Source organism: Tupaia chinensis, unplaced genomic scaffold (genome assembly GCF_000334495.1).
Source record: "Tupaia chinensis unplaced genomic scaffold, TupChi_1.0 Scaffold000257_1, whole genome shotgun sequence".
Lineage (NCBI taxonomy): Eukaryota > Metazoa > Chordata > Mammalia > Scandentia > Tupaiidae > Tupaia > Tupaia belangeri.
The window spans coordinates 5,416,669-5,442,923 of record NW_006159737.1 but is presented as its reverse complement, the minus strand read 5'-3'; the positions used below and the strand labels follow the sequence as shown (position 1 = coordinate 5,442,923).

Genomic DNA, 26,255 nt, shown 5'->3' with positions numbered 1-26,255 from the left:
CGCATCCCGCCGCCCCGACCCCGGCGACCGTGGCCGCGCAGTAAGTTGGCAGGAGCGAGTCCCCTCCGTTCTCGCCTCCCCCGCACCTTTTGAACTTGTTGCTGCTGCTCGGCTCGCCTGCGCCTGGCTTTTGGAAGGTGAAAAGGAGGAGGGAGGCTAGGAGGATGGGGGAAGGGGAAGAAGAGCTCGCTTGAGCTTTATTTATGCTCCCTCGGCGCATCGGATTCGGCTGCTGGCGAGCTGCTCTCTCCTTTTCCCTTTCCGGGTGCACGGCGAGGAGAAAGTCTCTATGCAACTCAGCCCCGGCGCGCACTTTGCCAGGTATGTACCGCGGGCGAGGCGCGTTCTGCGAAGAGGCAGATGCTGCTTCCGCCACGCCCGGCGGCGGCGGCTGCCAGCTCCTGGGATCTGTAACCGTCACACTGCACCTGAGCTGAACTTGAAAAGAGAGTGAAGGGGCGATTGGGCGAACGCTTTTGGCAGACACACAGGGTGTTTGTAGACGTGGGAGAGGAGGATCTCTCTTAACGCCCCCCATCGTGCCCACCGCACATCACCTCCATCTCTGCAAAGCCGACCGGAGGAGTAGAGGCGGCAACGGGACTCCCCAAGACAGACGTGGGGCAGCGGCAGTGACCGCTTCTCTGAAGTTCCAACAACAGGTCCTCTTTTTTTGGAGACTCCTTTGGCGGGAAGGGCTAAAAGGAAGGTTTGAGAGAGCGACAAGGGAAGGTGGAAAGGGCCCCTAATTTGTCAAAAGAATACCACTGGGTGACTCTTCTTTATCCTGCACTTCACGTACTGACCCCATATTTTCCAGACTGTCAGGGAGGAATCAGAGACACCTGTTTGAAGACATCACTGCTTCTAAAGTCACCTGTGTGCTTCTTTGCGCCAGGGGCTGGCCCTGTCCAGCTGCTGGAAAAGGTTTGATTAGGTTCTGCTGGGAGTGATTGTTAGGGCTTTGGGTTGCTTGGTTCTTATGATTCCAAATACCCGTCTTTGAGGGAAACTTGCCCTTCTGAGAACTGTGACTTCACCAGGGGCCCTTCCTTGGAATAAGAGTGATACTTCTGGGCCACCACCTCAGGACTATCCTGTTTGACCGGAGGAAGTGGGTGATTGTGACTACTTTGGTTGAGCCTCTGTAGGGCCCCGATTGCTCTCCTTGTCTCCACTTCAAGGGACCATGGCGGCGGGTGTAGCAGCGTGGCTGCCCTTTGCAAGGGCCGCAGCCATTGGGTGGATGCCTGTGGCCTCGGGGCCCATGCCAGCTCCCCCAAGGCAGGAGAGGAAAAGGACTCAAGATGCTCTCATTGTGCTCAATGTGAGTGGCACCCGTTTCCAGACGTGGCAGGACACCCTGGAGCGTTACCCAGACACTCTGCTGGGCAGTTCTGAGAGGGACTTTTTCTACCACCCAGAGACTCAACAGTATTTCTTTGACCGTGACCCAGACATCTTCCGCCACATCCTGAATTTCTACCGCACTGGGAAGCTCCACTATCCTCGCCATGAGTGCATCTCTGCTTATGATGAAGAATTGGCCTTCTTTGGCCTCATCCCAGAAATCATTGGCGATTGCTGTTATGAGGAGTACAAAGATCGCAGGCGAGAGAACGCGGAGCGTCTGCAGGACGATGCCGACACCGACAACACCGGGGAGAGCGCACTGCCCACCATGACTGCTCGGCAGAGGGTCTGGCGGGCATTCGAGAACCCCCACACCAGCACGATGGCCCTGGTGTTCTACTATGTGACAGGGTTCTTCATCGCCGTCTCAGTCATCGCGAATGTGGTCGAAACAGTGCCCTGTGGCTCTAGCCCAGGCCACATTAAAGAGTTGCCCTGCGGAGAGCGCTACGCAGTGGCCTTCTTCTGCTTGGATACAGCCTGTGTCATGATCTTCACGGTTGAGTACTTGCTTCGCCTGGCGGCGGCGCCCAGTCGTTACCGTTTTGTGCGCAGTGTCATGAGTATCATCGACGTGGTGGCCATCCTGCCCTATTACATTGGGCTGGTGATGACAGACAATGAGGATGTCAGTGGAGCCTTTGTCACACTCCGCGTCTTCAGGGTCTTTCGGATCTTTAAGTTTTCCCGCCACTCTCAAGGCCTACGCATTTTGGGGTACACTCTGAAGAGTTGTGCCTCAGAATTGGGCTTCTTGCTTTTCTCACTCACCATGGCTATCATCATATTCGCTACAGTTATGTTCTACGCAGAGAAAGGGTCTTCGGCCAGCAAGTTCACTAGCATCCCCGCGGCCTTCTGGTATACCATCGTCACCATGACAACACTAGGGTAGGTGCCATGGAGGGAAATGGGATGGAGGTTGGATATGGGTGAAGTGATTTTGGATCATTCAGAAATGTTAGTCATCGCGAATGTGGTCGAAACAGTGCCCTGTGGCTCTAGCCCAGGCCACATTAAAGAGTTGCCCTGCGGAGAGCGCTACGCAGTGGCCTTCTTCTGCTTGGATACAGCCTGTGTCATGATCTTCACGGTTGAGTACTTGCTTCGCCTGGCGGCGGCGCCCAGTCGTTACCGTTTTGTGCGCAGTGTCATGAGTATCATCGACGTGGTGGCCATCCTGCCCTATTACATTGGGCTGGTGATGACAGACAATGAGGATGTCAGTGGAGCCTTTGTCACACTCCGCGTCTTCAGGGTCTTTCGGATCTTTAAGTTTTCCCGCCACTCTCAAGGCCTACGCATTTTGGGGTACACTCTGAAGAGTTGTGCCTCAGAATTGGGCTTCTTGCTTTTCTCACTCACCATGGCTATCATCATATTCGCTACAGTTATGTTCTACGCAGAGAAAGGGTCTTCGGCCAGCAAGTTCACTAGCATCCCCGCGGCCTTCTGGTATACCATCGTCACCATGACAACACTAGGGTAGGTGCCATGGAGGGAAATGGGATGGAGGTTGGATATGGGTGAAGTGATTTTGGATCATTCAGAAATGTTTTTTTTTTTTTTTTCCCCCTCTTTCCTAAATGGGTTAAGAAAACATTATCTAATTGGTTTGGAAAAGCTCTTTTGATCTTTGAAATGGGTATGATAGAGACATTGAAGTAGTAGGATGTTGCTGGTAAATGTTGAGTATTGATGCCCAAACGTGATGAATACACAAAGGAACTTTAGAATTTATGAATATAGGAAAATATTAACTATATATTTGAATATATACAAATAAAAGAACAATAAGAAAAAGTTATGCCCTAATAAAGATATGAAATGTGCAAGATATATTGAAATGTCTAGAAAATGCATTACATTCCAAGGGAAAAAAAGTTTCTATGTGTATTTGAAGTATTATTTTCACAAGAATGAATACTGATGGTGTGCATAATTCTTATTTGACAGCAATACAGAATATAGATTGCAGATATCCTTATCAAAGGATTTTATAATGCATATGCACATATTCATTTATGTGCATTTTTTCATTATGGCTGGTAGTTTATGGAACATTGCAGAATATCAGGGCTGAAACTGATCAACTCTATAAAATGCAGTGGAATGATATTTACAATGTATTTAAAACTCCAGGCTCATAGTTTCAAAAGAAGCAAATGACTGTCATCTCACATTTCTTTAAGAAGCTATAGATACCATTGAAACTCTAGTCTCATAGTTTCAAAAGAAGAAACAAATGACTGTCATCCACACATTTTTTGTAAAGAAGCTACATATTCCATCAAGCAATAGGCACACACCGATTAAATACACACAGAAGATAGGTCAGTATCTGATGAGAATGATAGTCACAAGGGGCTGGTGGCATTATAAAAGTTGAGCCCTAAATTTCTTTTAGAATTCTTTTGTGCATTCTTTTATTTGAGGTGATAAAGTTTTGCAACAAAGGGGACATATTCTGAATTTATGTATTTTGTAAAACAGATATGTTGGACTAGAACTAAGTTTTTTATGTAGTAGAAAAAAGGAAAAATGTCATATGATTAATAATGTTAATCAAACTACAGAAAAGTAGCAAGATTTTATATATTAGAGAATCTAATAAAATAAAATGGTTAGAGCCTTTTAGTTTTATGACTTCTTAGATAAGCCAGGAGTAATGTTAGTGCCTTTTCTTCAGCTTTATGCTACTTTTCTTGCATAGGTAATCAGCTCAATGAGGATTTGGTAATGGCTGCAAGAAAAAAAGTTACTCCCAAGACTGCTTTTTAAGTTTTGTGTTTCTGGCTAATTTAGTTGACTTTATAAAATGCCATTGTGGTTAAAACCAGTTCAATTTTATTACCCATACTGTGTTGAGCAGAATTTCTTATTTTGTCATATGGCTAACTAATGGAACATTTTATGTGTGAAGAATGCTAGGCTAATTAAGAAATTATGGTAAAGTAAAATACAATCAATTATGACTTTGGTATAGTTTCATTTTTTGAAGATCTACTTGTGCATTAAAAGATGAATGAATGAAAATTCATATCCTATAGCTTGTATTTCTCTTGTATCCTGTTGGTAATTTTGTGACAAACTAAGAAGAGGATACAGAGTACCTTAGCAGTCTAGGTGTTTATTCCTCACCAGAAGGTTGTGTTTGTTTTTGGTCCTATCTTTTTATTACTTGAAATCATTATTAAAGACTATAAGATAATGCAGTCACTCATGATTTCAAATTAGAGGTACACATTATGAAAAAGAAGACACCGTGTTTAAAGGAAATATACTTTTGGAAATTTGGCTTATGTGGCAGTGCTTTTCATGAGGTATATGTGTGTCATTTTAGGCTATATCCAGTCTATCTGATTAAATATAGGTATTATTATAATGAATAGTGATGAGATGCAAGTTTAAGCTAGCTAAAAGTTCTAGTCTAGATTTGAGAAGTTAGCATTATTTTAAAACTTGTTTCCTGAAATGAGTTTCCATTTTTTCATTTTAGTTTGAAAGTTATTTTTATTTTCTGGAAATTATGAAGAACTGTTAACCACTAGGACTAATTTTTATTTAATAAATAAGATGCTTATAATCATCTGCTTTTTGATATGATTAAAGGAATTTAATCATGTTTGAGTAAAAACTATGCAATGCATTTAGTTCATATATTCCATAGGTAAGTGGATTAGAAGCATTAAATATACACACTTTCTCAGAATTTGGGAGCAAAATGGAAGTAAGTGGAGTTACTTTTAAGACTTTGGTTTCACTGAAGTTGAAAATTTTGATTTTCATGAAATTAATTAATGATATTGATGGAATATAGTAGTCACACTTTAAAGATGTAGAGATGTAGATTCAATCAGGATAGGACTGTATATGGATGTTTAACAGAGCATGTGCTTTATAGTATGGTAAAGTTTCTTAGAAAATGCCCTCAGTTTCTTAACAAAACATGTTTGGAATGAATTTCAATTCTCTGGATAAACAGATGCTTTAGCACCCTGTTTTTTGGGGTGTGTGTGTCTCATGTTTGGTTGCATTGTAACTTAGCAGCATTTGCATTCAAGAATAGAAAACATGCAATAAAAGCCATTTTCTGACTTTATCTTTTACACTGCAGTTTTACACTTAGAAGATGAAGTATAAGGTATAAGCTTTCTGGAAAATATGTAATGCTTGGAGCTGATCTCAGGTTGTGTCTGATAGATGATCAAGAATTTTTCATGATAATTTCTGAGCTATTTTTATGAGGCTATTATTTTTAATGAAGCTAATGTTCATCCATTAATGATAACAGGAGTGAAAATGTGATCCTAAACAGTGGTTATCAGAAGTTCCCGCTTTTAGATACATTATCTACATGAGAAAACAATAGCCAAGAACTTTATTATTTGGGATTGACAAAAATATCTGGTACTTCTAAGGTCATTTTAGACAGTACTCTGTTGTTTTATCTAAAGAACTGAGTGAGTCTATCTTAGAAGCACAGTGTATTCATCTAAGTATTTTCTTACTTTCCTGAAATACCAAATATAGCAGTAGACTATAACTTGACCATACTTAAGTGATTCTTTAACTTGTTAGAAGACTGAATGGTTTACAATACAGTTTTAGGGCCATTCAATTTCCTATTAATTAAAGCAGGAAACATCAAAAGAACAATTTTTAAAATCAATGAAATGAAGAATGTCTGAAAAGCCTTAAAAAAAACAGCATTATTAAGTGGTTATATATATGTGTGTGTGTGTGTGTGTGTGTGTGTGTGTGTGTGTGTGTGTGTTCTTCTTTTTTTTTCTTTTTTTTTTTCTGGGCATATTTATTGACCTTGATTATCTTTTCACATTTCCATTCCCACACCTCTTTCCATAATGAAACTCTAAATACTGCCTTAAGCTGTTTTGGTGGAAGAATAATGTGGAATGCTTCTTTGATCCTTAAGGCTTTTGGAAGGTAATGTGGAAGGTAATGTCCAGTTACTATTTTTCATTCAAATGGTAGTACCTAAATATTCTAAATTTCAGAAATTTCCAAATGTTCATCAGTAATCAAAAACTATTGTGTAAAAATATGCTCAACAGGTTGAAACTTCCACTTGTCATTGGACCTTAGGCTCACAACTTGAAAGCTAAAAGTGGCACTAGGTAGCACATCAAATAATGAGAGGAGTTATCTTGTTAAGCAATATCTACATTTTTGGACATGAATACTGACCATTTCGATACTTTTTTTTAGAGGAGAATGGATTACTTGTAACATAAAAGAGCTTCAGAAGTGTCATTTCTCTGGTTCATACCACTTCTTTAATTTTAAAGTGTTTTTCTTTCTTTTTTTTTTTGTTTTTCCTTTAAGAGATGTCCCTGGCATAGCCTTGGCATCCTGCAATCTCCCCTCTAGTGTTCCAACCAGCCAGAATGGCAGGCATGCCCAAGGGTATTCATGAAGCGCTCAGATCGACCCAGAATTTTAACCTGGGGCCTCCAATATGGCTCTGGTATCTCACAGCAGTTCCCTACGGCAACGCGACTGGGCCAATTTCCTCCATTTTAAAGTAGAGTTGTTTTCATCAAGGTTTCCAATATGGGAAGAAAGCTGTTATGTGGTATTTGTGTAAAGTTCACATTTAGAATGAAATTTCCTGATTTTAGCTACATAAATCATATTTCGATTTCTGGACGAGTTGGGGAAGACAAAAAATGCATTACATTATATGCTTATCTGAAATAAGTATAACAGAATTACATCTTTGCCCCCAGAAAACCTAGAGTAGTTATCTATTCATAATATCCTCAAAACTCAGCTTTATCATATTTTAACTTTAATGGATTTAATGGGCTGTTATTTTAAGAAACAAAAAAAGGAAAATAATTTTTTCATTGCAATTTTCCTAACAATGCGTTAGGGGGACCAGCAGTTAGCGTAATGGCTATGTCGCTGAACTTCCATGTAGTCAACCACGGTTCAAGTCAAGGCTTAAACTCACACCAGACACATGTGCATGGATGCCTAAGATCCTGAGAGGAGAATGGAGGAGAAGGGATTGTGGTGTGGCCATCTTCCCCCCGGGGCAGGGGGATTTCTCACTTTCTGTCTCTCTGTCTCTCTCTGTCTCTCTGGTGAGCGCATGCACCCTGTAACAAAAAAACCTCCCCCCCCAAAAAAACCAATGCATTAGAGAAGTTTTCTTTTTTAGAATGACATGATTTGAAAGGAATTTATTATATACATATATCTGATTAGATCTATGATACATTATAATACTATGTTGTCAATATAAAAATGATAAACTTTTAAATAGCATCTTCCTGTTACCTGTCATTATTCTGATGACAAAACTATGGGATTGTTAGGAGTATATATCTTGCAGAATCATTTAATGGTGACTTTCAGTTTACTCAACTATTAGTCAAAAATGGGTAGAATTACTGGGTTGTCAGGAAAATCATGAAAATTTATGAAATCATAGAAAATTTATGAAAAATGTGTTACTACTTCCCCAACAACCTAATACTTTCCTTTTTGTCAGCATCTACACAGAAATATAGCTAATGTGTTATTTTAACAATCTTTAAAAGGTACCAAATACCAATATTTATCTTTTTAATGAGGGGCCATACTATGAGTAACATCTATTTTTATTTTAGCATATACTACAATATATTTATGTCAAGTTCTTTGTAGATATTGTTAATTAATAAGAGTCAAAAGTAAACTTTTAAAAAAGTGTAGAAAAATGTGACAGGTATTCCTCTCTAGCATTATAGTAATCAAATCCTTATGTGCCTTCATTTTGTTTTAGCCATCTTTTGAATTATAATAATTGAAAACACATTTTAAAATTCTAGCTTTATTTAGATGCTGTGTTTACCAACATCTAAAATGTTAGCATTTACTTGGTTGCCAGACAGAGGTATGTCAGAAAGAGTTCATATAACATGTGTTGTAACAACAGGGTACTCTAGAGAAGAGGCCGTTTAAAAATTTTTAGTGGGTCTGTCATGTTACTCCTTATTTGTTTGTTGGCTTTCCAGAATTTCCCTGTTGATTACTGACTGATGTCATATGCTTAATTTGTATGGTCAAAATAGCTATTACTTAATTCTGAACTTTCCTCCTAATTATACTCCTCTTTGAAAAGGACTACTGAAATTCAAATTTTGTATTACCTGATCTCTGAAAAAAATCTTTGCAGCTATTTACCTAAAATCTAGCATTTTACACATGTAAGAATCTTGTGCCGTGCCCACAGTTACACAATTAAATAGCAGTAGTATTCTTTAAATGTTACTGTTTTATTCGTTTTTCTCCAAATACCTTTAGACATTATTCAGAAACGTGTTATAATAATTATTTGGAAGTTGTTACTGATGCTCCAGGGATACAAAAAGTAAGTTGGCTGTTGATTCCATAAGTATAGTGCATTTCTCTCCTAATTCTATTTGCTGTGATCCCCTCTTTCCGCATCCCTCAATATCACTTCTGGCTCTGCATTTATTCACATGAAACCAGGTTTTATCATGATGTGCCTCATTGGTACATCAGGACCTTGTCTTTTTATCCAGTGATCTTTTAGGCCATTTGGAGATAAACTACTTAATGTTAAGTATTTGTTATGACCTGATGGAAAATAAATGAATCATATTGCCTAAATCACTTGAAGAGTTGGCTTATGAGTAATTGAACATGTACAATTTCACTTCTCTTTTGTTGGAACAGTATGAGTGGCAAAGAGAATATTCGCTAAAAAGGAAATATTCATTTATTTTATAATTGGAATCCTGAATTCACCATCTTCTCACCCTACCCTTACTCCCCATATGTCTTACATCGTTTTCTCAACAATCACAACAATTATATATGTATATAGATAGAGAGACAGAGAGATAAGTGTTGTCTTCCCACTAACTTCAGCAGTAGATTTGATAATGTAGGGTAAGGTCCAGTATTGAAAAGAACCTCAAGGGTGTAACACCGTCTTTACAGCTCTGTGAACATTTGCACTGCTCTTTGCTTTAGTAGATTACATTTGAATGTTTTGCCCTTTAGTTTTTTCCTATGAGAGCCAGCCTTTACATTGACCTTCTCCATGAAGCCTTCTCAACTTCCCAAGCCTACATCAGCTATAGTTGCATTTATACTTGATGTTAGTAAGTGCCATTTTTATATGTAATTTGTGGTTTCATTTCTTGCTTTCCTAACTATGTTGAAAGGCTTCTTCAGGTTGAGTGTATACTGTTAGGAACTTTTTACCCAGTTCAGTGCCCAAATGTAGAAGCATATCTGTGTTAGTGTGCTGCTGATCATGGTTTCAGAGGATCTCTGCACATCATGGAGCACTCCTGAGCCACCAGCAGTGCCACCTCAACATTCAACAGTAATCTACTCATTGATGCCAAATTATTTTGCTTTAATTAACATGAAAAATGTTTAAATTTGTTACTTGAAAATTTTGTCTTCACTTCTCTTTTGTTGGAACAGTATGAGTGGCAAAGAGAATATTCGCTAAAAAGGAAATATTCATTTATTTTATAATTGGAATCCTGAATTCACCATCTTCTCACCCTACCCTTACTCCCCATATGTCTTACATCGTTTTCTCAACAATCACAACAATTATATATGTATATAGATAGAGAGACAGAGAGATAAGTGTTGTCTTCCCACTAACTTCAGCAGTAGATTTGATAATGTAGGGTAAGGTCCAGTATTGAAAAGAACCTCAAGGGTGTAACACCGTCTTTACAGCTCTGTGAACATTTGCACTGCTCTTTGCTTTAGTAGATTACATTTGAATGTTTTGCCCTTTAGTTTTTTCCTATGAGAGCCAGCCTTTACATTGACCTTCTCCATGAAGCCTTCTCAACTTCCCAAGCCTACATCAGCTATAGTTGCATTTATACTTGATGTTAGTAAGTGCCATTTTTATATGTAATTTGTGGTTTCATTTCTTGCTTTCCTAACTATGTTGAAAGGCTTCTTCAGGTTGAGTGTATACTGTTAGGAACTTTTTACCCAGTTCAGTGCCCAAATGTAGAAGCATATCTGTGTTAGTGTGCTGCTGATCATGGTTTCAGAGGATCTCTGCACATCATGGAGCACTCCTGAGCCACCAGCAGTGCCACCTCAACATTCAACAGTAATCTACTCATTGATGCCAAATTATTTTGCTTTAATTAACATGAAAAATGTTTAAATTTGTTACTTGAAAATTTTGTCTTCTTATGTACTATAGTGTACCCTTTTTTTTTTTCCCCCTTTTGACCAGGAATAACTGGTCAAACTCCACTTTTTCATGTTTAACTATTGCTTCTGCAATGTTTAGAATTAATGGTTGTTAGTGGTTGTTTGATTAATCAGTTTTCTTTTTGGTGAAAGCTGGGTCAATTGTAGATGCCACTGGGAAACAGATGGCGATATATTATAAGTAAATCAACCCAGAAATATGTGAGGGAGACTTTAAAAAGTTCACGGAAAATATAATTTAAGTATGACTTAATTTTGATGTAAAACAATTTGAAATCCCTGCACAATTTTTTTTCACGATATGCATTATTCTTGAACTGTTTGAGGACTTCTCCTACTGTGTTCTCTTTCAGGTTCAGTTTCTTATCTCCATATAAGCAACTCAAGGAACCTATGGGTCAAAAGATAACTTAGTTGACACTTAATCACCAGAAAGATGTTCTATCTCTCATCCTATAAAACAACCTGGTACTTTTTCTTCATCAGGTCCACTCATTCATGCATAAAATAGAATTATTTTAAAATAGTAAACTATTGTCTTTAAATGATATATAAAACAGATACAGTCTCTGTCAGGAAGAAGTCTACGTTCCAAAAGATTAAAACGCAACTGTAAAAAATGTAAATATTAGCATAGGTATATAACTTGCATAGTACAATTCCGTTTGCCTTAGGAACTTTTGACAAGTCTGTTATGTAAAGAAGATACCAATAATAAAATGTGTGGGGAGGAGTAGGGAGTGAGTTATCAGAAGTTAATCATGGGAAAAAAATAAAACTGAAAAGAGTAGGATGACAGTTGAGTGTCAAGTAGGATGGAAAGGTTTTGTTCTAAAAATAAAAGGCCTTGCTTTCTTTTTTGCTCTGATGTGGACCTAATTCTTCTAGTTTCCTCATTTTCCTCATTTTTAAGAATACCAGTAATAGTGCTCTTGGAAACTCAAAGTAATAACAGTATACTCCCAGGAAATCCAAAAACATGGTTCACAGAGTTCAGTTCAATTGAATGGATTTTTGTTGATTACTTATTTATTATCTGCCATTGATCACAACAGTAACCATAATGGCCATCTCTCTGACCTTAAGAACTATGTAGAACTAGAATAGAATATAAGTACATAAATATATACTATAAAGCCCGGTAGCATTGAGTGTTATGAACAAAATAAATCTGGGTAAGAAGCCCACTGCTTCGGATAGGGAAGAGAAAGACCTTTCCAAGGGAGATCACATCTGGGTCATTGGCTAACTGATGGAAGGAAGCGTATATGAGAAGATCTGGACAAAAAGCTTTAGAGAAAGAGAAAAAAAGGCATGAAGACCTCAAGGTGGGAGGAGGTTTAGTGTATTTTACCTAATTCCACTGTAATTGAAGCAATGGGAGAGAAGTGAGAGGCTTAGGAGCTAAAGGGATCTGAAGGTAGCTGGGACAAAGTGATGCAGAACATAGTAGACCATAGTAAAGACTTCCGTTTGTATTTGAAGAGAAAAGAGGAGATGTTAGAAAATTGTGGGCATGATAGGGGTAGGATATGTTGTCTCTAGTAAAATCAGTACAAGTCCTGAAACTGTTTCCTATAGGGAGCTTGTGCTCACTAGAGAGAGAGAGAGAGAGAGAGGGAACATAAGAAATCACCACCCCACACACCCCCAGGGGGGATGGCCATGCCTTAATCATTCCTCCTTCATTCTCCTCTCTGGATTCTGAGCACACACAATACACATGCAACCAATAGGTTTTTTAAGCCGTTGTGCCTGGGACTTGAACAGTGCAGTCAGCCATGTGGTAGCCAGCACCTCAACCACTACAGCACTTGTGGTTCTCAAGCTCTGAAACATATTTTTAAAAATTTAAATGGTCATTTTAAAATTTACTTCTTTTTAAATTCATTTTAAATTCACTTCTTTACCATGTATAAATTTTCATTAGCATTGTTATACTTCCCTTAGCAAAAATTTATATCCAATTATTCATAAGATTGTGTAAAATAGGGAGTGTTTTGTAATAATACATCCTCTCAACTGACAAAAATAAAATTAGTTCAAATAAGAAATGAATTCAATATTTTAACTTAAAAAATAAGTTTCATGCTCAATGGAAACAGGGTTATTTGGGGAGAAAGATAATTTCTTTCCTGAAGTTAATTTTTTAATACAGATTTGCCGACTTAAAATGAACATTTTTATTATTAGTGCTCAACAATATCGTATACATTTTGAATTCAATTGAAAATATTTTCATTCTTTTTTATTTCTCACTTTACGGTAGCTACATATATATATCTTCTCTGGGTGTTTTGTTATTTTTGATCATTTGAAATGAAAAATGATCTACATGTTTTAAAATCTGTGAAGATTACCGTAGCGTATGTATTTTTTAAACACATTAAACTGGGATAATTCCATAGCAGGTATATAATGAAAACTTATGGAGGCAGTGCTTTGATAAGATTTATCATGCTACGTAATTCATCCTTCTGAACAGAGTGTTGTGGTGTAGTGGTCAAGCACTTTTGGACAGAGCCCTATCCCACATGGCAGACCACTGAATGTCAGCCCTGAGGTCTTGGAAAACACATATGCATGCATGTTCAGAATTTTGTTCAGAAGCAGGAATAGAGGAAAAGGAATTAATTGTAATATGATCAGGTCTCATTGGGAGGGTGTTCTTGCTCTCTTTTTGTCTCTTTAACACTTGCATCTGCACACTGGTATTAAAAAAAAAAAGAATCATAATGCTAGAGAATTAAACATAATCAGAAATGGAAAATTGTAGTGACCTGGGTTTGGAAGAAGAAATTTAATTGATATGAAAATGAAAAAAAAGGTGTATATTCTTTACAGATAAACAAATGGTGAGATACTTTCTGAAACTGAGGGAGTTCAGTGTGGCATCTCATTTTGGCATACTGGTCCCATTAAAATAAATGCCTTCTAGATTAGTTTACACCTTATCCAGAAGTTCTGCCCAGAGCATAGATTCATAATTTAAAAAAAAAAAAAATCTAGGATTCATCATGAGGTCCGCCACAAGGGAAACTATCCTCATGCTCCTGTCCTTTGCATGTTGTAAAGTTGGATAATGGCAGCTGCACTCTTGAAATTCCTCTCCTTTGTCTGTTATGACTAGAGAACTGATTTCCTTTCATTGTCCTAATGTCAAGTCTATCAAAATATATACCATTTTAATGCATTTTGGAAAAGGAAATTTTTTTTTTGAGAGATTTTTGCTATAAGGCCCGTGCGCTCACCAGACAGACAGAGACAGAGAGATAGAAAGCGAGAAATCATCCCCCAGAGGGGATGGCCACACCACAATCCCTTCTGCTCCATTCTCCTCTCGGGATCTTGGGCACGCACAGACATGCACCCAGCGTGAGTTTTAAGCCACCGGGTCCAGGACGCGAACCATGGTCGACCACGTGGGAGTCCAGCAACATAGCCATTATGCTAACTGCTGGTCCTGGAAAAGGAAAATTCTTATGCATACAGTTTTAGATAGCAATTTGAAATCTCCACAAATTTTTCCAATCCAAACCAAATGTGACATTATGGGGATGAAACATAAACACACATACTGCATTTTAAATTAAATCAACCTAATAATGTCCATTAGACACTATTAAGTCAGAAAAAAAAATTGCCCTATGGCCTTTCTCTAACGTTCTATTTTCTGCTTCAACCTAAAAGTATTAAAATCAAAGAATTTTGACTTGTAGGGTTCTTTAGAAATCATTTTTGTGAAACTTCTCACTTTATGTTTGAAGAAACTAAGGTGAAGTATAGTCATGAAACATAACATCACAGAGCTAGCTTGTGGAAGAATTTAAAATAGACTTCTCGGGGCAGGGGGGTACGTTTCTCCTTTTACTTTATTCATGATAGAACACATGCATGCTCCTGTGAGAGTGAGAGAGAAAGAAAGAGAGATGAGAAATCTCTACAGGGTTTGGTCACACCATGATCTCCTTCATCCACAGCCTGTTGGATGGTGAACACTAGCTCAAATGTCTGGTGTATTGCATGCTTACCCAGATGGGGTTTGAACCACAGTCACCATGTGAGATCCAACTTCTCTTGAGCAGACATTACTGCTGCACCTCAGAGCTAGCCCTCTGGGGGATATTTTGAAGTCTAATCCTTTTTTGAGCCTAGTACACTGGAAGTCTCCCCTCTCTATAATTTTGTTTTCCCTCTTCTTTATACCTATCCTCATCATTAAACAAAATATTCCAAACATAACAGAGCAATAATACCAAGTAATATATATGCAGGTCTAAAAGATTCCTCATAATATAATTAAACATAACATAATTAGAACTCTGATAATGACTCCATATTTTAAATGTAATTTTTAATCTAATGGGACACTATGCACTAGCCACATATATAAAGAAATCCATGTAAAATGTCTCATTCTCTTGGCCATCTGCTAATTGTTAAATCTTGTTGAAACCAAAGAGAATTTCTTATTGAATTGAAGGTTTTAATTGAATTTTAGATAATGTGCTAAAGTTATTATTTTGTTGATTCTAGTATGAATTATGTTAAAAAGGCTGTGAAATCATTGTCAGTTAATTTTTTCTTTTGTCTAAATCTGAAGTATAAAATTTCAGAAGTTGGAATATCAGATATGTTCATAATTTGCCGCAAAATAATTATGTTTTCTTTGTTATATGAAAATGCACATGAAGATTCAAATAAAATTAGATTTAAAGATATTTCAAAGTTACTCATTATAAAATGCAATATATTTTGCAATCTATTATCAATTTTATTTAAGTAACACATTTCTACTTTGAAAACATAAAATGTCATTTTAATCCCTGGAATTACTATGGAGGAAAACGACTTCTTTTATTCCCTTAAATTTTTTGAAAGTTACTACTTTGGAAAATTAGATAGTAAGCAGATATTTCTAATACTTTAGGAGAAATCTTTAGATGAAGTTAAATTGATAAATTGTAAGGGAGGACCTTTTATTTCAATCAAATATATTTAAAAGAGCTAAGCTTTTGATATTAAGAGCTTGAAGAGCTAAGCTTCTCGTTTTGCTTCAAGTGCACAAAATTTTAACTGGTTATTATCCTTTTTAATGAGACACTTCTATCCTCTATACATGATCAGCTTTACCATTTTACTTGGCAGTCAATGACTATTTATTTATTCTTTTTTAGAGAGAGAGAGTTTTGCTATAGGGCATGTGCACCTACCAGAGAGACAGAAAGCAATAAATCATTCTCAGGGGGGAAAAGAGACAGAGACAGACAAGCAAGAAATCATCCCCACACTACAGTCCCTCCGTCTCCATTGGTGTCTTGGGATTTTGGGCACGCACACATATGCACCCAGCATGAGTTTCAAGTTGTTGGGTCCACTACTTGAACCATGGTTGATAACATGGGAGTTCAGCACCTTAACCACTACACCATCTGCTGGCACTGCAGTTAACTAGTTTTAATACAAGATGCACACACAAACCTGCCATCCACAATAAAGCTGTATCATTGATATTAACCTCTGTCTAACCGTATGATGTAGGTCACCATCATTTGTATTCTGTATTTATTAGCCTTAAAATGATCATTTTAATAGAAATGTTTTGTTAAATTTATGAAAGGATATAATGCTGCATGTAGTCTTGTGTGTTCTTCTACATAAAATAATGTCAAGACAGTTTATCTCTGTCATTTCAATTCACTTTAATTCATTTTTTGGATACTGTATAGTATCTCATTCAACTATGTGACTACATCAGTTTATTCATCTACTTTCTTGAAGGTTGACATTCAGATTAGTGCTAGGTTTTTCTGAAGAGTGGTGAAATGCACATCATGTTTATCCTGTGTATATAACTTGGAGTGAAATTACTGGGTCATAAATGTATGAACATTTAACTTGGGGGGGTGATATCAACTTTTTCAAAAGTTGTAGCATTAATCAACACTCTCACTAGCCATAAATAAATGAATAAATTGTACATTACAAAGCAAGTTCTTATTATAAGAAATTAGCAGTATTCTTTCCCTTGGTCTTGCTTTTACCTTAAACTTTTTGAGGTGAGAATTAAATGTAAGTATAGCAATCCAAACCTGCATTTTGTTCAACTCCATTATTTTTATTTTGTCGTCATGAAAATATTACTTTGATAAACAGTGCAGTTAAATTTTTGTAATGTGACATACAGTCTGTACCATGCGTCTTCAAAGGATTGATTCCAGGACCCTTGCAGATACCAAAATCTGGGGATGCTTGAATCTTTTATGTAAAATAACATAGTATTTGCATATAACCTACCCACATTTTCTCATATACTTTACTTCATCCTTAGATTACTTGAAAATAATTGTCCAAGTTCCCCAGAGGCAAATGGTGGAGATGGCATAGCAATCCTCCTGGGGGCTGATTTCTCACTTTCCCTCTCTCTGTCTATCTCTCTGGCAAAATAAATGAATCAATGAATCAATGAATCAATCAATATAAAAGAAAAAAAATTAAAATAGAGCTTGACATTCAGTAAGTTTTCTGATACTTTGTATTGTTCTATACAAAGCAATATGTAATATTTTGTAAAGATATACAATCAAGAAAATATTCACATTCTCTCCATTCATATTTCCTACTTTATTAGAACATTGCCTTAATTAGAAAAAAGCACTAATTTCAAAATATCTCAAAGGCATTCATAAGAGGATACATCACAGTGAAATATAATATAAAAATTAAATATTAGGAAATAACTTCCATTTCAGGACATTTTTAATTATGGAAATTAAAATGAATTTTATTTCACATCCTTCCTAAATAACTTTGCAAGTTTTTCATGTTTGCAAGGAAAGGCAGTTGTTTTGAAAAGTATGATCAACTGAGGGTATATAACATCTGGATCTGTTGTTTTTCCTTTTCTTTATTTTTAGTGTAGCATTTCTCCTTTTGGGTTTAAAATTATATAAATTTGATACAGAATGTCAGGAAAAAACATAAAAAGTATTCTAATAAAATAATGTAATTTAGAAAATGGTTATAAACTCTTCTTTATGGAAACAGGGCACTTTATTGAGAGTTGACATGGTTCTAGAAAAGCAAATAAAACACCTATCAGTTTTGTAAAGAACTTGATCATATTTAGAAAGAGTCCAGATACATTTATAGATTATCTAAATAAAAAGTAAAATTATTCTATCTTGAAAATATAGAAGGGAAGTGTTTGTTTTGTTTTCTGTTTTTCAAGTACAGAATCTTTGACACTATGTTTAAAATATAGTATTTTAGGCCAAAAGCTTAAGTTAAAAAATGTAACTTTATAGGCCATTCCTCTTCTATCTCCTCATTGTTGCCCATGTTGTATAGTCTCTCATCCTGGATTTGAACATATTGTTTTAAATATTACTAAAATATACGTGACTGTATAATGTGTACTCAAATATACATTTTGGAAGCACAACCACATTTCAATACACAGACACACACACATACACACATGCACACACACAGACTACCTCTTCTTTTTCTGGGAAGACAAAATAAACTATTGATGATAATATCTCTAGAAATATCTGGGTATATGGAACATGGGAAAAACCACTTTATATTTCATCTTACGCTTTCTGTAGTTTCGAGGTGTTTTTTTTTCCAATTTTTGCCGGAATGCTCATGAACTTATCAGAGAGAAAAAGGAAAATGAGATAGCACCCCCCCCCCTTTGCAGGATAGTCACACTGCAATCCCTTCTCTCTTTCTCCTTCCTTTTGGGAGTTTGGTAGCACACACTTGTACAAGTAGTTTTTATCAAGCTGCCAAGTTGGGAACTCGAATCACACAGTTGTCCATGTGAGATCCAACTGTCTGGTTTTTTTTTTTTTTTTCTATAGAAATGTTTTATTTCATTTTCTTTTATACATTCAATCATATTACTATTTGGCTTACAAAATGAATATTTCAACAGGTGAGCATTTCTCCCTAGTACAGTTAGTAAAACTACAAAATATCTTCAACAGATAATACCACATTTCTTTGTCCCATTAATGCTTTGCCTCCCTATTTTTCTTCTAAATGTTTTTCCTCAGACCTTCCTCTTTCACACACATTATACCTGGTATTTACATCTATATTCTGTGTTTCTATATCCTTTAGTCAATTAGTTTCAGTCATAGAGTGCAGAGACTTTGTATGTATTAAGTGGAATCATACAATGCCTTTCCTTCATAGCCTGGCGTGCTTCACTCAGCAGTAAATCTTCCATATTCATCCACTTCCTTTCAAAAGCCAGGGTTTTGTTGTTTTTTTTAGTGTAGAATATGATTCCATAGAGTATAGGTGCCACAGTTTTTCTATCCTTTCATCTGTTCGTGGGCATTTGGGTGGTTTCCAATTGATTTAGCAATTGTGAATAGTGCCACAATAAACACAGATGTGCAAGCACTTTTTTGATTAAGTATTCTTCTGTCCTGTGGGTAGATAGCAAGGAGTGCGATTGCTGGGTCATGTGGTAGTTCTATTTGTAGACTTTGAGGAATCTCCAAATTGTTCTCCACAGTGGCTGGACCAATTTACATTCCCACCAGCAGTGTAAGAGAGTTCCCCTTTCACCACACACCGCTGTCAGCATTTATCATTTTTTTTTTGTTTTTTTAATCTTAGTCATTCTGACTGGGGTTAGGTAGTATCTCATTGTTTTTTCATCTGCATTTCCCTTACAATGAGGGATGTTGAGCACTTTTTTCATATGTCTTTTAGTTATTGGTCTGTCATCTTTAGAGAGTGTTTTTTTCAACTCATTCTCCCATCTTTTAATAGGATTGGTCATCTTTTTTTTGAAACAGCTGCTTGAGTTCCTTGGGAATTCTGGTTATCAGTTACTTATCTGGCTCATAGTTTACAAAAATATTTTCCCATTCTGAGGGCTGTCTATTCACACTAATTACTGTGTCTTTTGCCATGCAGAAACTTCTTAGTCTGATGTAATCCCACTTGTCTATTTTGGGGATTATCAACTGTGCTTTGGGGGTCTTATTTAAGAAGTCTTTGCCTACCCCAATGTCTCCCAGGGTTTCCTCAGTGTTTTACAGGAGCAATTTCATAGTTTGAGGTCTTAGATCTACTTCTTTGATCCACCTTGACTTGATTTTTGACAGAGGTGAGAGACAGGGGTTCAGATTCATTTTTCTGCATGTGGAAATCTAGTTTTTCTAGCAGCATTTACTGAAGAGGTTTCCCACTGGATTGAATGGTACCCCTAGTCAAAAATCAGATGATTGTATGTTTGGGAATTTATTTCGAGGACTCTATTCTGTCCCATTGGTCCATATGTCTGTTTCAGTGCCAGCACAGGAAGAAAGATAAAAAACATATGGTCATATCAATTGATACAGAAGAAACATTTGATAAGATACAACATCCCTTCATGATCAAGACTCTCAGCAACATCGGCATAGAAGGGTCATTTCTCAACACAATAAAAGTTATCTATGAAAACCCATAGCAGACATCATCCTCAATGACGAAAAGCTGAAAGCTTTTCCACTAAAAACAGGTACAAGACAAGGATGCCCACTTTCTCCACTCCTTTTCAATATAGTACTGGAAGTCCTTGCCAACTCAATCAGAAAAGAGGAAAAAATAAAAGGTGTTCAGATAGGAAAAGAAGAGGTGAAACTACCTCTATTAGCAGATGACATGATTGTATACATAGAAGACCCAATGGTTTCCATGAAAAAATTTCTTGAAGTAATACATGAATACAGTAAAGTTGCAGGAAACAAAATTAACATCCAGGAATTTGTAGCATTTATATATACAAACAACAAGCAGACAGAGATAGAACTGAAAAAAGTTATTTCATTTACCATAGCCACAAAAAGTGTAAGATACTTAGGGATAAATCTAACCAAAGAAGTTAAAGACCTCCACAAGGAAAACTACGAGAGGATAAAAAAAGAAATTGAAAATGACACAAAAAAGTGGAAGGATATCCCATGATCCTGGATTGGAAGAATTAATTTAGTCAAAATGGCAATTCTACCCAAATTAATCTACATATTTAATGTAATGCCAATCAAAATACCAGACAGATTCTTCACAAATCTGGGGAAGACAATCAGAAAGTTTGTCTGGAATCATAAAAGACACCATAATGCCAAAGCAATTCTGCACAAGAGTGGAGCGGGCGGCATCTCACTCCCTGACCCAAAAATATAATACAAAGCTGTGGAGATCCAACTGTCTTAGCCATCATGCCATGCCACTGACTCACTCCTTTCTTTATTATTATTTTTTTAAACTTTTCAGTAGCATATAGAACTTATGCTAAAAGAGGGCTTTTTTCTTTCTAACATTTGGGACCTTTTTATTTTGTAGGATATATATAAACGCCTCACCAAGCATTATATAAAAAGATATCTTTCCTCCTATAATAATTCTTTGATGACTAATTTAAAAATATCTTAAAAATATAGGGTAATAATTCAGAAACTGGCTAGATTTTAATACCAGCTCTCCAGTAAACCAGCTCAATGATAGTTGCCAAATCCTGTAAACTCTGTTTTCCTGACAGTTTTTCTTCTGTGAAAGTAGCTTAGGATTTTTGTGGAAATTAAATGTAAATATGTAAGTTCCTAAAACATTCCTTTGCATGTGGATGCTATATGAGAGGCTGTTGTTTTATTTTATTATTACTAAGTATATAATATTAAATATAGTATTACTACATGTACATATTAATGTATCTATATATCTTTCCTTTGCATAAGAAAAAGTCTACAGTGGGTGAAACCAGTAGATAATTATGCAAGATGATTGTTGAAGAGTTGTTGATAAATGACACATCATCTCTAATGAGATATTTTGTATTTAAAAATTGGAATTTTAAGTCATCATACACAAATTTGAGTTTGGTTAAAAAATTCAACATTTAATGAATTTTAGTTACCAAATTATAACATTTTTATGTGTCTGACAAATTTGTTTTGAAATTATATACTGAATCATTCCTTCATTATTTTTACTCTGGCAATTTTCAAAGAGTATTTGAAACAATTTACTGTCAAATAAACTGCTATGATTAAATAAGCAAGTGTCAAGCATTAAAGATGAAGAGAAAATGATAGAGAATAGAAATTATGTTAAATAAAGTATTACTGATCATAAAATCAGCTCTGAAAGTCCTCATAGCCAAAGAAAGAAAGGAAAACATAGTACATCTCATGGCTATTTATTCAAGAAAAGAAAGTATCGTATTTCATGAAGAGTTTTTTTAAAGAGTAAGATCCAAGAGGAATTTGTTGTGTAGATCTTTATGAGCAAATTATTTAACAATATAGTGAACTATATCTGTACCAATGGTTTCACAATTATTTTATTGTACCAGAAGTCACACGTACATGTGTGTGAGAAGGAGAGAGATAAGAAGAGAGAGAGGGGGAAAGCACCCCCCCGCCAATGGGGTCTGGTCATGCTACTATTCTTTCTCCTCCAATCTTTTATCCTATGAGGACTCTGGACACGTGCTTACCTGATGTGTAGTCCACTGAGGCCCAGACGTGAACCTTGGTTTCCTGTGAACAACGCTTAACAGTTGTTTTGTAGAACTGGACTATCACAAAGTATTAATAAGGTTTTTATTTATTCATTTATTTTTTGAGAGGTTTTTGCTATAGGGCGCATGTGCTCACCAGAAAGACAGAGAAGGACAGAGAGACAGAAAGCAAGAAATCACTTCCTGGGGCGGTGGCCACGCCACAATCCCTTTTCCTCCATTGTCCTCTCAGGATCTTGAGCATGCACGCACATATGCCCAGCATGAGTTTAAGTCACTGGGTTCAGGACTTGAACTGTGGTTGACTACATGGGAGTCCAGCGACACAGCCATTACACCAACTGCTGGTCCCAATATTTTTGATTTGGCCATATAATATAGAAATTTTTACAAGGTAAAGTAATAATGTAAAAATATAAATGTCTTTACAGGACATATGAATAATTCAAAATCCCAATAATTATGAGATTCACATAGAGAATTTAACAAATCTAGAGGGATGTTTCTTAGTGTAGACTGAAGATGATCAGAATTAAAATCACTTGTGATATTTTTTAAAACTGCATATTCTTGAGGTTCACCTGAGACAATTCCAATATTCTCTGGAAGTGGAAACCATGGCATCAGAATTTTCTTCACTTCTCACATCAAGTTTTGAGAACCATTGATTTGGAAGAATGCATGCTCTGACTACCTCTAAGGTTTCTAATATCAACCTGAGATAATGCTGACTTGACCTGGAAGTTTGAAAGGTGGTGAAAACAAACCATTTAAAGATAAATTTAATCAAAAAACGTGCTAACATGTTGGGTTTTAGTTTCATTGACTGGATGTAGATAGAAATATGATAGAAACTCAGGAGTATTGAATATAGGTAGTAAACTAATTCCTTATTGCAAAAGCCACATCCTACCTTTTTCTTTCTTTCTTTCTTTTTAGACTTTTTTGCTATAGGGCATGTACACGCAGCAAAGAGAGACACAGAGACAGGAAAAGTGAGAAATCACTCCCAAGAGGGAATGGCCATACTACAACAACTTCTCCATTCTCCTCTCGGAATTGTGGGCACTCATGCACATGCACCTGGTGTCTTTTCCAAGCCACCTGTCTGGGACTCAAACCTGAGAATTGGTCATGTGGAATCCAGTGTCTTAACCACCATACCATCTGCTGGCCCCATTCTGATGTATTCTAAGGATTAAGCCTTCAGGAAAATAACCCAGAGTCTTAGTGTTCTGGGAAGTAAATAGACTAAAGAAAGCATAACTGTTTCCTTTGAGGAATTTAGGATTGTTATCTTCTGAAGAGACTGATTTTCTAACACTGTCAGGAATAGATACTTTGAGTTTGCCATAGTGGAGGCACAAGATAATAATAATAGACCGATTAATCATAGTAAAAATAAAGAACTTGGAGTTAGATCAGAGGCTCTAATGAAGGGAGGAGCTTATGAAAAATCAGATAGTACACAGTATGAAGACAATCTAAATCTTATGAGGTTAAATTTTTGAGGGGCAAATAATTTTTCTCCTCTTTTCTATTTTCCCCCTTCTATGTAAGCATAAAGTTGATTTGAAAGGATTTGCTTTCCAAAGTGGATAATTTTTAATCACATGTAAGGGATTTCAACTGTTCAAGACCTAAAGATAGAAAATAAATTACCAGTGAATTCTTAGATTATAATTGAGCATAAGGCAAGTTTTATATAAAAATCCACTAAATGGCCGATTTGATGTTGAGTTTTTTAAGTGACTTTTCATGGACATTATCCTGTCCAAAATGACTTCAGCTTTTATCCTGGTAATATAGACAAGTATGCAATAAAAATTTACCCATGAGACTGTATTTATCATATATTTATAAGATAAAGAGAAGTGAGAAAGAGGACTGCATTATCAAAGTCTGATTGAAGATTAACATGGCCCAGAACTGAAAGTCACTTCCAGCCTGGGAAGATAATGTCTGATTAACTTTGGTTAGAGAATTTTTGAATGTAAGTTTGGGTAAAAAAAAAAAAAAAAAAAAAAAGAAATCTATAGTGAATCATTATGACCCAATCCTAGAATTCTTGGCAAATATAATCTCATGCAAACACAAACATTACTTAATATTTTAAGATCAGGAGGCCTGAGATGACATTCCAAAATCTGGGTTTTAAATGAGGTTTGTTAGGTGAAGTAGACCTGTACCAAGTCAGATAAGTAGAGAAGAGTCTTATGAACCCTCTAATGCCTCACTTTCTGAAAAGAATATGGATGGAGAGAGGATCAAGGAAAGGGAAGAAGAAGGATGAGCACACAGTCTGACTTTTATAACAGAAAGGAAAAGCATATGTATGGTCCTTATTCTGTGTTAAGCACCATTCTGTGTTCATAAGCAGTGTTATTTTTTTTCATGCCAGGCATTGACTGACCCTTTGGTTTGTCATTGACAAGAGAGATAAATAAAAAAGAATAAATAATTATTTAATAAAATGGAAAAGATGAAATCGAAATGAGACCATACCACTGAAAATGTATTGAAGATTAAACAGCCAGAACTGTAAAAAAAAAAAATCAAATGCTTTTAGTTAAAATAAAAAGGAGTTAGAACGAAAGAATAATAGAAAAGCTTCTGAAGAGTACATCTGAATTTTATGTCTAGTTGGCCCTCTGTATTTGGGCTCTGCATTGATGGATTCACCAACTGTGGATGGAGGATGTAATATTGTTGCTGACATGTACTGCGTAGTGTGCATGGACATGAAACATGGGCCAAATGTTTTTCTTTCATTATTTTCTAAACAACTCAGTATAACAACTACTTGAATAGCATTTACACTGCATTAGATATTGTAAGTAATTTAGAGGTGATTTGGACCAGCAGGTGGCATGGTGATTAAGGTGCTAGACTCCCGTATGGCCGACGTAGTTTGAGTCCTGCACCTGGAGGCTTGAAAATCACGTTGCTCACATGTGCATGTGTGCTGAAAATCCCAGAAGGAAATTGAAGGAGAAAGGATTGTGGGGTGGCTATTTCTCCTGGCGAGGGGGTTGTTTTATTGTTTTCCCTCACTCTGTCTCCCCAGTGAGTGTACATAGTCTATGGCAAAAACCTGAAAAAGAAAACTAGGTATGATTTAACATATATAGGAGGCTGCACAAAGGTTATATGGCAGTACTACACCATTTACGTAAGGGTCTTGAGCATCCTCAGATTTTGATATCTATGAGGGGCCTAGAACCAAGTCTTCATGAATACCAAGGAGTAACTTATGAAGGATTTCTGGGAGAATGTAGGAAAAATTTCAACAAAAATTATGTAGTCAATCTCATGGTCCTGATCATGTGCCCCAGTAGAAGCCTCCATGCTTCCACCAAAGATTTGAGTCACAAAAGAAACAAGTTTTGTTTTAGCATCTACCTGCAGAAAGGATCAGAATTTTCCAAGAATCATAGTGTACATAAATCTTAGGGAAAAACCACATATATTATACCTGGAAGTTCCGAACTGCTGTTTAAATTTGGAATATTAAAAGCAAAATGGCCTCCAAATTTATAATCCAAGAACTATGTTGGTTGGATCTATGATTCCTGTTTGCCTTTTCATTCATTTACAAGGAATCTGTTTGATTAAGACCTACACCCATAATTTATCCTTAATAAGTTATATTTTAGCTCACATGATATGTCTGTTTATTTATAGTATTCTTAGCAACCAAATAAGAAAAAAAAAAAACTTAAGATTCTATAACATCCTACTTGGAACCTTGTGTTTAAGATCCTCTGCATGCCTACTGACAAAAGATCTCTCTTCAAAGAACGTCAAACTTCAGTTGAAATCTCTCCCACAGGTTTTATGACAATGCCTAGAACATTGCTTTGTGGATCATAGATGCTGAATGAATATTATATATATATTTTTTTACTGTAGAGTTAAAAGTCCATTCAATTTTAGGACCTTATGTCTCTTGCAATACTTCCTAGCTACTAATTCTTTAGCCATACAAGCTCTGACCCACAAATAGTACATACCAAAATAAAATTTTCCACAGACGTAGTGTTCAGTTCAACATACTTTATAAAAATTATAT

The 26,255-nt window shown here is 36.3% G+C and overlaps 2 protein-coding genes across 2 annotated transcripts in view; both read left to right on the top strand.

Moving 5' to 3' along the window:
- Positions 1-395: 395 nt before the first annotated feature.
- Positions 396-2,311, top strand: LOC102492541 (potassium voltage-gated channel subfamily D member 2). Its single transcript, XM_014588061.1, has one exon. It carries the CDS (start codon positions 1,190-1,192, stop codon positions 2,306-2,308), a length of 1,119 nt encoding a protein of 372 aa, XP_014443547.1. The 5' UTR covers positions 396-1,189; the 3' UTR covers positions 2,309-2,311.
- Positions 2,312-2,341: 30 nt separating this feature from the next.
- The window catches only part of LOC102497933 (potassium voltage-gated channel subfamily D member 2-like), a 608,667-nt gene continuing 584,753 nt past the window's right edge, over positions 2,342-26,255 (top strand). Inside the window, exon 1 of the mRNA XM_006149225.1 lies at positions 2,342-2,898. Within this exon, the coding sequence (XP_006149287.1) occupies positions 2,342-2,898 (557 nt within the window). The remainder of the gene's footprint in view (positions 2,899-26,255) is intronic.

Excerpts from the sequence above, each read along its gene's own strand:
- LOC102492541 (XM_014588061.1), top strand. The coding sequence starts at position 1,190 with ATGGCGGCGGGTGTAGCAGCGTGGCTGCCCTTTGCAAGGGCCGCAGCC.